The sequence below is a fragment of the Pygoscelis adeliae genome, unplaced genomic scaffold (assembly GCF_000699105.1).
Source record: "Pygoscelis adeliae isolate BGI_AS28 unplaced genomic scaffold, ASM69910v1 Scaffold100, whole genome shotgun sequence".
Taxonomy (NCBI): Eukaryota; Metazoa; Chordata; class Aves; order Sphenisciformes; family Spheniscidae; genus Pygoscelis; species Pygoscelis adeliae.
In genome coordinates, this window is record NW_008824034.1 from 898,755 (window position 1) to 911,182 (window position 12,428).

The 12,428-nt window shown below is 35.2% G+C and overlaps 1 protein-coding gene across 3 annotated transcripts in view; it reads right to left on the minus strand.

Annotated features, from left to right (window-relative positions):
* Positions 1-12,428, minus strand: part of STAG2 (stromal antigen 2) — a 42,177-nt gene that overhangs the window by 18,391 nt on the left and 11,358 nt on the right. For all 3 annotated transcript variants that reach the window (XM_009330746.1, XM_009330738.1, XM_009330730.1), the window contains 14 exons: positions 11,458-11,531; positions 11,220-11,343; positions 9,931-10,029; positions 9,755-9,834; positions 9,109-9,216; positions 8,132-8,243; positions 7,355-7,472; positions 6,511-6,614; positions 5,538-5,630; positions 5,255-5,344; positions 4,003-4,206; positions 2,452-2,522; positions 1,883-1,970; positions 1,699-1,779 (listed from right to left, as the gene is read on the minus strand). In XM_009330746.1, coding sequence (XP_009329021.1) covers positions 1,699-1,779; positions 1,883-1,970; positions 2,452-2,522; positions 4,003-4,206; positions 5,255-5,344; positions 5,538-5,630; positions 6,511-6,614; positions 7,355-7,472; positions 8,132-8,243; positions 9,109-9,216; positions 9,755-9,834; positions 9,931-10,029; positions 11,220-11,343; positions 11,458-11,531 — 1,446 coding nt within the window. The remainder of the gene's footprint in view (positions 1-1,698; positions 1,780-1,882; positions 1,971-2,451; positions 2,523-4,002; positions 4,207-5,254; positions 5,345-5,537; positions 5,631-6,510; positions 6,615-7,354; positions 7,473-8,131; positions 8,244-9,108; positions 9,217-9,754; positions 9,835-9,930; positions 10,030-11,219; positions 11,344-11,457; positions 11,532-12,428) is intronic.

The following is a 12,428-nucleotide window of genomic DNA, read 5'->3' on the forward strand; positions in this document are numbered from 1 at the left end:
ACTACATTTTACTGCAAAATAGCTAAGTTAATCTTCATTTCTAACCTAACTTTTCAGTATTTAGCTCCGCTTCTGCCGTCAGGCTTGCGATAAAGCTTTAATCACTATTACAAAAAACTCAGACTGCCTGTTTATCCTTTAAAGAATAAGCTAACAAAATCTCCAAATCCTTCACATAAGTGGTTCTCAACAATCTACGTATCCACTTCATAGCTGGTATTTTTGGTTTTGGAAATGTTAGAAGCCATTAAAACCTAGATGGTAAACTAGCAGTGTTGAAGTTCACATTTATTTAACACACCTTCAGATTGTAATTATTAAATCAGTAAGGCCACAATTATTCATTGGACTGATGAAGTCTTAACATGATGGGGGGGAGAAGAAAAAACACCATGATCTCACAAAGGTGTTCTGTTATAAAAAACGTTAGTGCAAGTTACATAACATGCTTCTCCACTCCTGTATCTACCAGAAGCTCATACTACCACACCCTAAAATAAAGAAAAAAAGAAAAAAAGTATACATCCTCACATTAAAATAAGTTTATTGTAATAATGGATTTTTAATTAATTACAAGTTATAATTTATTGATTATAAATTATTAATGTCGTGAGTTCTGTTTTCTCCCTAGTAAATTATGACAGATGCATACAACTTTTTTCTTAAATTAATTATAAATATGGCAATCAAAGTGTTTAAAAAAACTGAAGAATTTATTTCATCTCTGACATAAATAAAGGATGTGTTATCAGTAACTCCAATAAAAAAGTGCAACTCCAGTGTAAATTTCCAGTGAAAGAGCACAAAATGCACCCTTCTTACAGGACTGTAGAAGGCTTCCAAAAAAGTATGTTTGATAACTTTTTTTTTTTAGTTAAAGAATTCATCAAGATGTTTCAGCACTTACAAACTCCATTCTAAACTATCTAGCCTTTCAAAAACCATCTTTCATTAGGCAGTTCGCACAGCAAACCACCTAATCACCCTCTTTAACCAATGCTGTCCAGTGGATACAAGAAACCTTAATCCTTCCTCCAAGATTTTTCAAGAAGTGAAATTAGAAAGATGACATTTGCCAGAGCTTTGCCCTTCAAGATTACTATACATAGAACCAGAACACAGGCCCTCTTATTATTCCCTGAGAAAGTCTGAAATTTAACTTAATCTCTTCATATCTTTATTCAACAATGCATTTAAAAGACTGATGAAGAGCAAAGTATGATTGTAACATACAGAGCAATAAGAATACTACGGTAGAGTGCAAATTCTTATATCACTGACTTGGCACTGATACTTCACAGTTTGCAAACAAATTCAAACCCACTACTTGAGAGTAGTAAGACTGACTATACTGTGTTTTATAATTGGTATTCTACCCCTCCTTAGCATTGTTACTGTGCCAGACTAATAGATATTGCATTAGTTTACTACAAATACTTTACAATTCTGTCAAATTAAAAATAATATTGACATTTAAATAATAAAAACATAACAATTTAGAGAAATACTAGGTTTAAAAGTCAAGCATTCCACTACTAAAACTATGAATTCAGAAGAACTTATTAGAAAAGCAATATTTAGGCAGGTATCGGTATTAAAAGAATATTCTTAAGTCTTAATTCCTTCACAGTTCCCACTTGATGACACTGCAGGTATGTACAAATGTTTATTTACTAATACAACTGGAACAAGGCATACCTTTGTGGAACTGCTTTCAGTAATTTTTGCTAGCTGCCAAAGGATTACATAATGAGTACACTGCAGTGCATGAATAACAATCTGAAATCAAAAGAAAAAAATGCATTAGATGACAAAAGCCAATAAAAGACAGCAACAAAAGCTATTTATTGTTGTACCTAAAGCACACATTGTAACTACAGACCTGTTCTGGCATGTCTCCATTTTCAATGCCAGTTTTCAATAATTTGTAGTTGCAGCCAAACAAGTCCCATCTTGATAGGTCGTGAGCACTGGAAGCATTGGAAATGAAGCAAAGATGTAATTTAACTAACACCATTTCTGCAATTTGACATTAACAACTACTGAAAGCTTAACTGGTCTAAAACAAACAAACAAGCAAAAAAACCCAGAAATACACCCGTCGTGAGCGCTGGAAGCATTGGAAATGAAGTAAAGATGTAATTTAACACCATTTCTGCAATTTGACATTAACAACTACTGAAAGCTTAACTGGTCTAAAACAAACAAACAAGCAAAAAAACCCAGAAATACACCCCCCAAACCCAACAAAAAACACTCCCAACAACAAAGAAAAAACCCAAAGCAAAAAAACCCCCAGATTTCAGTGTCACGTTCTGCACAACACTCAATCATTCACACTAAACAAAAAACCTCCAAGTTGCATTAAAAAGTTAATATCAAATTAAAAACAAAACAAAAACAACCCCCCACACCACAAACCCTGACAGATGTTTGCAGAAGCCTACTTACTTGTGAAAAGCTGTGATTCTCTTCAGTGTTGACAAGACTTGATATGCATCATCTTCATCAGGTTCCTCCCCCTATTTAATAATCATACAGTAAGGTATCCCAAGCAATGTATGCTAAGCAAACTAGGGAACTTAACAAGATTTAAAAAAACAAACCCACCAAACCCTAAAACAACCCCCCAAACCCAACCAACAACAACGAGAGAGCGCACATTGCATCAAAATTATTTATAAATGACGCATCTGGTTTTAGAAGAGTTAAAGAGTTTGAGAGAGAAGGTAGCATTCATGTTTAGAAATAGTCACCAGCACAAGGAGAAATGGCGGGGGGGGGAGAAAAATATCTAGGATAGCAGAATACAATGTACTATGTAGGTGCTTCAATTTTCTCTGAAGAATCCAGCAGAGGCCACTGTCAGACAATAGATACTGGACTAGATGGGCCACAGGTCAGTACCTCAATCTTACTTTAATCACAGAAAAAAGTCTTTGAGAGAGGTAAGGGAAGTATTTTGTCCTAATTTTCCCACAAGTTCTTACAAACTCGCATTTGGAGAAAGAAAAGGAGTAAAAAGGAAAGGGTCCAAAAGTATCTATTTAAGTACATAGGATAAACTATCAGAGATACTGCAAGTTCAATGCATTTTACTGTTCTGTAGTTGCACAACCTTATCAAAGCACTATGGATTTCAATGCTTTCACCAGGGCATTTGCTGTTTTCCTCCAAGCCAACCGTCTGACATTTCATTTCTTTGCTTTACCTCTCATTCTTTCTTTTTCTTACAAAGGATGAAATAAATGGATTACTAGGCACATTTCTTACATAGTTCACATACGTCTAGGGTTTCTAGAGTGGAGTCCTAGTTCAGGCCAATAAGCCAAAGGCTTGATAAAGTATGGATCTGAGAAGTGTGGAGAATGAAGTAGTTAAAAAGACACTTCCCATGCTCCTTATCACAGATGAGGAGGAGGAGAAACAAGTTTTGTCTGAATGTCAGAGATCCCACATAGTGAAGTTAAATACTGTATCAGAAAATACTCACTCTTCAGATTAGCACAGTGTGGGAACAAAGTCAGTTTTAAGCTATTAACTGCATCTGCTTGCATTCAGGAAGGGAGGGGGAGTGTTTTCTAGAGATGTGGATATTTAACAACAGCAACATGCAATCATAGGCAAGACTTGCAACACCAGTACATCTGAGGAGAATCTTAGTGGAATTACAATGCTACATCTCTCAAAAACATGAGCTTCAAAACCTAAAGGTGAAAAGTTTATGTGATTTCATAGTTTATCTGAAACTTATCTCAAATTCCAAAAAGACACTTGTCAAAAGGAGATTAAAACTAAAGACTCGCTGTCCTAATACAAAAGAACAGTCTGAGTTCACATAATCACAGCAATAATACTGTTGTATTATTGTGCTTGACTTAACAGTTTTGAAAAACAGAGGGAAGTTCCCATCCCTAACTCATTGACTTGCATAGGAAGGCAGAAAAACATACTGGAAATATTTACAGGGGCAGGAAAAGTTGATCTTGCACATTAAAATACCTCTTGCAGGAAGTCTTCAAGAAGTCGATTAAACTTGTCTGCCAATTCATCTATTAACTGACTTCTTGCAATGTCAACCCTGTTAAAGATTGTGAATTCTTCATTACAGAGAGCGTGGTATGTTTTTGAACAGGCTTCCAAAACATCTATATCTGTGTGCTTCTCCACAATATCCCGGATTTGTCTCAGTAAGGCATCCAAATGCTACAAGAAAGATGAAGCATGGGAAAAAAATATGTATTCGTGTGTGTATATATATATATACACACACACGTATTTTTAATAAAACTTAAGGAATTTTAAAAGATAAATTCAATTTATTACTTTTGTAACTGACACAGAACACAAAACACTTCTAGAAAGCTGTGGAGCTTCTGAGTAAATTAAAAATCTATTTAGGAAAAATTAAGTAGGAGATTGTCAAAGGCTAAAGATTCAATGCATTTTAAAAAACCATTAAAAATTTGCAATTGTTGGTATGGTTTTATCTAACACTTGAATTTGCAATGACAACTGAACAACACAGAAGCATTTATCTCCCACTCACACAAACACTTATACATGGTCTTAAAAGCTGTATAATTGAAGATTTAGTTTCGTAACACTCAAGTGTCAGCACTGAAACCAACTTCAGTTGTTGCTCGCTACTGCTCTATCAGTGCTAGGCTATGCTGCCAACTAAACATTTTATTACTTTTTTGAACCTAATGATTTCCAGCTACTTGCTTCACAATACAGCAAAATAGTGCATCTGAGAAGGAGAAAATAAATATGAGAACAGCTTACACCAACTTCATCACCATAGCAGATAAAATGAGAGCAGTAACTACATAATTTGTGATCAGGTAGTTTTCCCCTTTTTCATGCAGCGAAGATGGTGGTTTATTAGTTTCAGTGATCGGAAAAAGAAAACTTATCAAGCTGTTTCTACAATCTTTATCTGTCAGGCAGCATACCTCAATCATGACCATAACCCAACAATAAATGCTCCCGCATAAAGTTCATGTAACTGGCAAGATTCTCTGTTAAAACTCGCCAGAGAGGCCTTAGAAAACTCAAACTTTCAGTATCTCTAAGAACAGCAGCCAGTCACAGCTCTGAAGTCCAAGTCTCATTCTCAATAAGGGTTACAATAAATAAAGTCTCACTTATACAAAAAACCACACCTACAATGGTGACTGAAATTCCAGTGACTAAATCTAAATTCTGGGTTTTCTCCTTTTGTGTTAAATGTTATTGAATGTTACCTTACCTTTTCTAATCGCCCTGTTGTATAAATTTCCAAATCAAAGTACTGTGGCAACTGCAATAAGTTGGTGACTTTTTCTGCATCTACAGAATACTGTAAAATTGACATGGAAAAAAGTTTAAATGCAAAAGTCTTGGACAACACAATTCGTTATAGAACAATCAAATATTAATAAAGACTAGTAAGAAAAAATGAAGACTTGTGCAAGCCATACAGTTAATTACAGAAACTATAGTTGTTAACATTTCAGTAACAGTCCATCAGCAAGAAATGGAATTAAACCTACCTTTGCTAGCAACTGAGGAAGTGCCACTGCAAAAAGTTCAGTAATTTTTGTCCTGTCATCCAGCTGGGTTTTCTTTTCCTTTGCTGTCAGCACCTAAAATATTGGTATTGTGAGCGGATTTTACAACTAAAAGTTCTGGTGCAAAGTTTCATTATCATTAATGAAATGACAATTAGGTACACAGATGTTCTAATATCACTGTAAAATATCAATGTAAAAAAAACACCAATAAAAAAACCAATGTTCAGCACTCAAAAAAATGCAATTCAAAGTTATGCCTAATATTATTGAGATTATCTTGAAAACAGAAGTGACAATCTAGAACAAAAGGTTTACCTTCCCTGCAACAAAATACCATCATCAGAATGCTTTTCTTGACAATGAAAGAACAGCAAACTTCTCAGCTTACTTGGGATTTTTAATGATATTTATTCAAGTCACATGTCAATCTGATCTTCATACATGTTTTCAAACTGTACCTAAATGGGTTTCTTACCAAAAGCTGCACCAGTCTTGAAAGCAGTTCCCTTCCCTGCTTAATGTCCCAGTAAAAGAAGGCTGCCTAAACTCTATATAATCAGAGAAAAGCCTACTGGTGGACTGTCCTCCTTCCAAAGAGACTATGAAGTATATTCCCTTCCCTCATTTTGCTCTTTCAAATTGAAAATAGTTTTAGCTTTCCCAAACATTGATTTTTGTTCTCCTTTCCAACCAATACTTCTTTCAAAAACAGTTTTGTATTACCTTTAATAGTAAAAACAAATGCAGTAGGCCAAACAGTATTAAGCACATGCCGAAGTCCAGAAAAAGTGAACTAGCCAGGGTAGTCAGATACTGGAGGCTGTGGAGACCAAAGCTGAACTTCTGAATTCAGTCCCTTCAGCAGCAACAGCCTACAACCTTTTCCTTATTCCCACACTGTCCCCACATAGCCGCTCCCAGATCTCTAGACGAGTAGCTTTTTGCTTCCTACCCTTTTCCCTGTTCCTCTTCCCACAGGAGGATGACATTCAGCTGCTTGCCGAATTGTACAAAGCATTATTTCAATCAGTGCGCTTTCCTGTCTATCCGTTAAAGCTGAAATTTAAGAAACAGATGTTAATACACAGCTTGATTTTTCATTTTCCACAAGTATTAGTATCTAAGGATCAAAATATGTTTGGGGTTTTTTTTAAAGAAAAAAAGAAAGGCATTTAGGCCAATAGCTCATTTCCAGGGATGGGTGTGACATGGGATAGAGAAGATAAGCACCTTATAAAATAACACAAGAAAATATTTAAAATTGAGGGAGTATCACTGGATGAGTCACAGGACAGGATGAAACAAATACCAAGCTTTATAATCATTTTAGTTCCTTTTCATTTTTTAGAGGTCCATTTACTAGGACCTATGAATTACAGAATTATGCCAGGGGGCTTGTTTGGTTTTACTGTCATTAAAGAAATTATGGTATTTTTCCATAGGGTAGTTTTAAAACTCCATAAATGAATCAGTTTCACAAGCAACTTAGTTTCTCTAAAGCCAGAAGTGCAGCCTGAACCTGTGGAACAATAGGGCAACTGGACACTGCATGCTTATTCCCTCTCTTCTCCCTCTTTTCTTCCCACCATTGATCTTCTGTGTCTCACTTCCGTACCAGAAGTGATCTCTTTCTACTCTTCTTCACATTTTAGAATTAGTATTAGTGATTTATTATAGTCACGTAAAAATAGAGAATATATGTGGACTCATAAATGGTAAGCATCTTATTTCCTTATAAATCAAGACTAACAGAAACTGCATAGCAACATAAAGAAAGATCTACGAAAATTTCTTACGTTCTTCTCCATTGAGAGGCTCCTCCAACAGAAGACTGTTCATACATTCCCAGTCCTTCAAGAGGTCTGTTGCACAGTCCCACATGCTGTCCACAAGATAAGCAGCATGTTCATGCAACTAAAATGAGAACAGAATAAGTGTTTTTCTTTATCAGCAATAAAGTTCATTACAGACTTTTCTATAATACAGGGTATTTTTCTTGCTTGGCTCCTGTCTGTGGCCAAAAAAAAAAAAAAAAAGAAAAATGTGGGAGCTCTCTGGTTCAACAGAAGCCTCTCTTCCCCAATTAACTTAAAAAGATTAATCCAGACCAACTGCTACAAAGAGTAGTGCTACAAGATCTGTCAGAACTTGGGGGGTGGGGGAGGTTTGCGGGGGTTTTTTGTTTGTTTGAGGTTTTTTTCCCCTCCCCCTTTATAAATCTCCTAAATCACAATTTCTTTCCCCCTATGTATTAGCATAAAGAATGACAGACAAATATTTGTCAGAGTAGACAGTACTCAACACTGTGCGCTGGACAGATCCTTCAAACAAACACAACCACACAAAACAGTCTTTCGACCCCCAGGTTGCTCAAATAATAGGAAAACCAGGACAGAGTCATGGTTATTAACCAATGAGTGGGGAAAAGAAAAACAACAAAAAATTAAATAAAAAAATAATTAAAACAAAACACACACACAAAAAAAACAAAACAAAAAACCCAACAAAAAACAAACAAAAAGCCAAAAAAACCCACACCACAAAAACAAGGATATCCCTGAAACTCAACTTACTTCACTTTCCAAGAAGAAAAACACTAATGTCTTCACAAGATTAGCATTCGGACTTTGTCTTCCCCTTCTTTTAAGTATTCCATCATCTTCAGGATCTCTGCGGCTGAAAAGCCTAAAAGAAAAATTATTTCAGGACAAGTTTCTTCTTCATTGCCTTTGCCACAGTCAATTCATATCAAGATATTGTTTTTTTACAGACACACACTTAATACCTTGCTGCTTGGCTCCACATGTTATTTTGAAAGAAAATAAATGTATCATTTGAACAATTTCATATATGCTGAGTTGGTATTTCACTGACTGTTTCCAGTGGAATGTATAATTATAACAAAATACTTTACAAACACCAGTGATAATTGCAGGTGCTTGAGGTCCCATGCTGCTCTTTAGCGAACTACATTTTCTGAACCTCCCTACATGAGACTTTAAAGCAGCAAAGAAATACTGGAAGAAGGTCTGAAAAGTATTAGGTGGAAACTCTATTTTGTTCCCCTACACACCTGATATGTGTTGAATATCTCCTTCTGTTGTTGGGGGTTTTTTTCCCCCTCCAGAAAAATACTTTATGAAATGGTTATATGAGCCAAATTGGGACGGGACGGGACAGGACGGACTACAAAGGGGAAAATACTCATTATAACGCAAGCACAAGTTTTAGGTACCAAACTACGTGAGCACTTTAAGATGTTTCACAGAACACAGGAAGGACGGGAAAGGAGAAGACAGAGGAATGTTTTAATTATATTCCCTGTAGGTACAAGCTTTTGAAGTGCAGCCTTCAAAATTACTCTCTACTTCCCATTCAGAAAAACTACAACAGTTCAAAAACTACAGTAGTGTCACATTTTCTGTAACTTATTTCTCTTAAGGCCACTTCATTATTCAGTTTTTCCTTTTCTTAATTAAAACTAATGAGAATTAATGCACACACTAAAATCTACACGAACAAGAAGTTAACTATAATTTCTCCACCTTACTTTTTATAAAGAAATTCCCCTGCGGCAACTGCTACTGGCCGATGAGCTGAATAAACCAGATGGTAGACATTTTCACAGTCTTCTGCAGTCAGAACTTCTTCACTACTCCTAGGGGTGGAGATGGGAAGAAGGAAAGAAAGAAAGGGAAAAAAAAGCTGAGTCAACAGAGTATGAACTCTAATGAGGGAGATGGAAATGAAGGAGAATCTAAACCTTTGCGTTCAACTTATCATCCTAAAACCCAAAACAAGATAGCTTAGTTCCAGAGTCTTCCTAAAGAAAAATTACTGATAAATTACGAGCGTTTGGTAGAAGATTATGCTCAAAAGTTCAACTACTGTTTAACGTTCAATACATCCTATATTTCTTCAGTTCAAATATTCCACGATAGCTTCAAATTAGGGAGGCTGAATTCTAAGTTTCTAACCCTTACACTTACTTAACTGCGGTAGATAAGTAACAACACTGTTCTAGCCAGATTACTTTTGAAATTCCAGTTTGTTCGAGTGTAAGATGCGTAGACATTTCTCTAGACTTTGGATTATCTGAATTCTGTCAAGCTGCTGTCCTCACCCACAGGTATGAGAAATACTTTTAAGTTTTAATATTTGTTGTAGGTCAGATAAGGAGGTATACATGTACTTACTGTAAAACAAGAGTGAGTAATTTTATTGCTTGGACTGCAACATCATATTCTTTGTCAAGAGTCATAGACACAATTCTATCCTAAGAACACAAAAGAAAGTATTTTCAAAGAGGAAAGAAGTGTAATACAACTTTAAAAAAATTCATACGTACTTAAAAATATGAAGTTACACTAACCTTGAACCGACTGGTGAAGAGTTCCAATTTGGAATTAAGCTCTTTATTATAGTAAAGCCCTTGCAAAGCAGTTAGGCATTTGAGTCTTACTTCCCCTTGCTAAAATAAAATTAAGAACTAGATTAAAAGTCAAGTATAGGATACAGATGTGATCTTCAAATCAGACAAGTTTCTTTTGCAGTCTGAATTAATTCAAAGACAAAGATTAAATGGGGTCAAGATATACTATCAATAATCATGTTAATAACATAAGAATATGTCCTTGTTTGTAACAAGCCAATGAAGGGAGAAAAAAAAAAACCACCAAAGAAACCCCTCCAATGTCTTATTGCAGTTAGTATCTCTGTAAGTCAAAATACACTTGTTTCATTCTATAAAGATGTATTCTAAATGCTCGAGATACTTCTAAGTAGAATTCTATGTGTTTCCTTTCACTTAAAGCTGGTAACATCTATATTGTTAACGACCATCTCATGTTAGATCAGAATTACCAAGTAGACACAGAGAGAAATACTCCTTCTGAAGTACAAGATCTACGTTAGCAGAGAACATGTTTTAAAGTATAGATACAGAAATGCTTTTCAGAAGCCTAGGACACCTGACTTCGCACAGTTTCTTATCACCCCACTGCCAGAGGTTATTGGGTTTTTTGATACCAAACCCATGAACAGCATAGCATGAGTGAGCATCCCTCATTTGTTTCACTTCAAATTCAATAGCTTGACGTCTCCAATGCAAGAACTGAGACAATGTGCTGACTCAACGATGAATCAAGGAGTATTTGTAAACTGTATCTGTTGACCACTCCAAGCAGAGAATAATCTCTAGCTAGTAGCTGGTAAGTAACAGCCTGAGGCACTCATCAGCACAAAAAGGGACTTTTCCCATGTTTTTTACAGCTAGCTAAGAATGCTAAAAAGTTTCTTAACTTGGCAAAACAGAGAAACTGTTAGGCTATATGAATGGACTATTCCATGTGAAATGCATTAATTTTAAATAGTTAAGTATTATAAAGTAGAAGTCTATCAGCAATAAATAAATAGAAAAAGCCATTTCCTTACAAATATCAGTTCCTTAAAAATCTATATATACTCTATAAAACCATTCAAAATATTCAAGTCTATTTATTTTTATATTTTATATATAAATATAAAATATTATAATTTTATATATTAAGCAGTGACTGATTAAAACAGTTAAGAGATCAGCACCTAGACTGGCAAGATCAACAACCAAAAACATGGGAATCATGCTTCATGATTCTGTTCCTTTTCCTCAATGCAGCTTACCTTATCATGCATAGTCCACCCTACATATTTTAGGTAGCTGTCATTTAGAAAGGCGTCACTGTACATCTTCATCCATATTCCGATCTCTTCAATACAGATAGCTCTTATTTCAGCAATTGCATCTCTGGTGAGAGAAGTGGGACAATAGGATCAAACAGATGAGTAATTAGAAATAACTTGTCACCAGTTTCCAAAATAAATTAATGGAGCTACAAGTTACTTACTAAGAGAAACTTACCGGTATCTATGCACAAAAACACCTTTAAATATTGCATTCATCATGTTTTCTATTTCATCCTGATTTTCCTGAAGCTGAAAGAATGAACAGAGTACATAAACAGTGAGCAGCACTTTTACATTCAGATCAGATGGTGCTGATGCTAGACAAACTAAATTAAGTTAACATTTGCAAGTGTGGCCATTAAATCCTTTCCTGAAATATTCACAAATCTGTTTCACAGTACAATATGCTATTATTTAAGGAATTGTATCTACCACAGCATACAAATTCCAGTAATTCTGACCACTGGAAAACTGTTCTTCAACTGTAACTAAGACATCTTAGGTTTCTGCAAGCTCCTTCTTAAGTTATTTATAAGAAAACTTGATTTAATTGTCTAGTAACTTTTTAAGCCCAACGTTCAGCCCAATTTTTAATACCCTTACTACGTTTTTATGGACATGTATCATTACAACAATACCCAAATCACGTGAACTGCATTACAAGGAGTCTTTTCTGTATGCTAAAGAATTTGTAATCTAAAAAGACAAGATACAGATGAAGAACTTTGCAAATGGCTACATGAGCAGCATATACTCTGTTTTGAATACCTCTTTCCTCCTCATCCATTACTTAGAGAGACAACAAATGCAGAAACTGAGTAAGGTATTGCAGAAAAAGTTAGTTTAAGAATATGGAGCTGAAAAATAAAGGAGACAAAGCCAGTCTCAGAGTAACAACACAAGAGCAAGACATGCAGTGAGTTCAACAAGAGTTGAAAAGTAATACATGCAGTGTTTTAAAACACAGAAAATTGTATTTGCTTTGAAAGTGCAAGAAAGTCCTTTAAATGATTTGAAAATAACTAAATATTGTTAGCAGACAAGCATATTCTTTTTGCAGTTTGAACTATAATGGTAGGACAAATTAGACAATGTTAATGAGAATAGTCAAGGACTGAGGAAGTTGACATGTCGCTGGATCGGGGC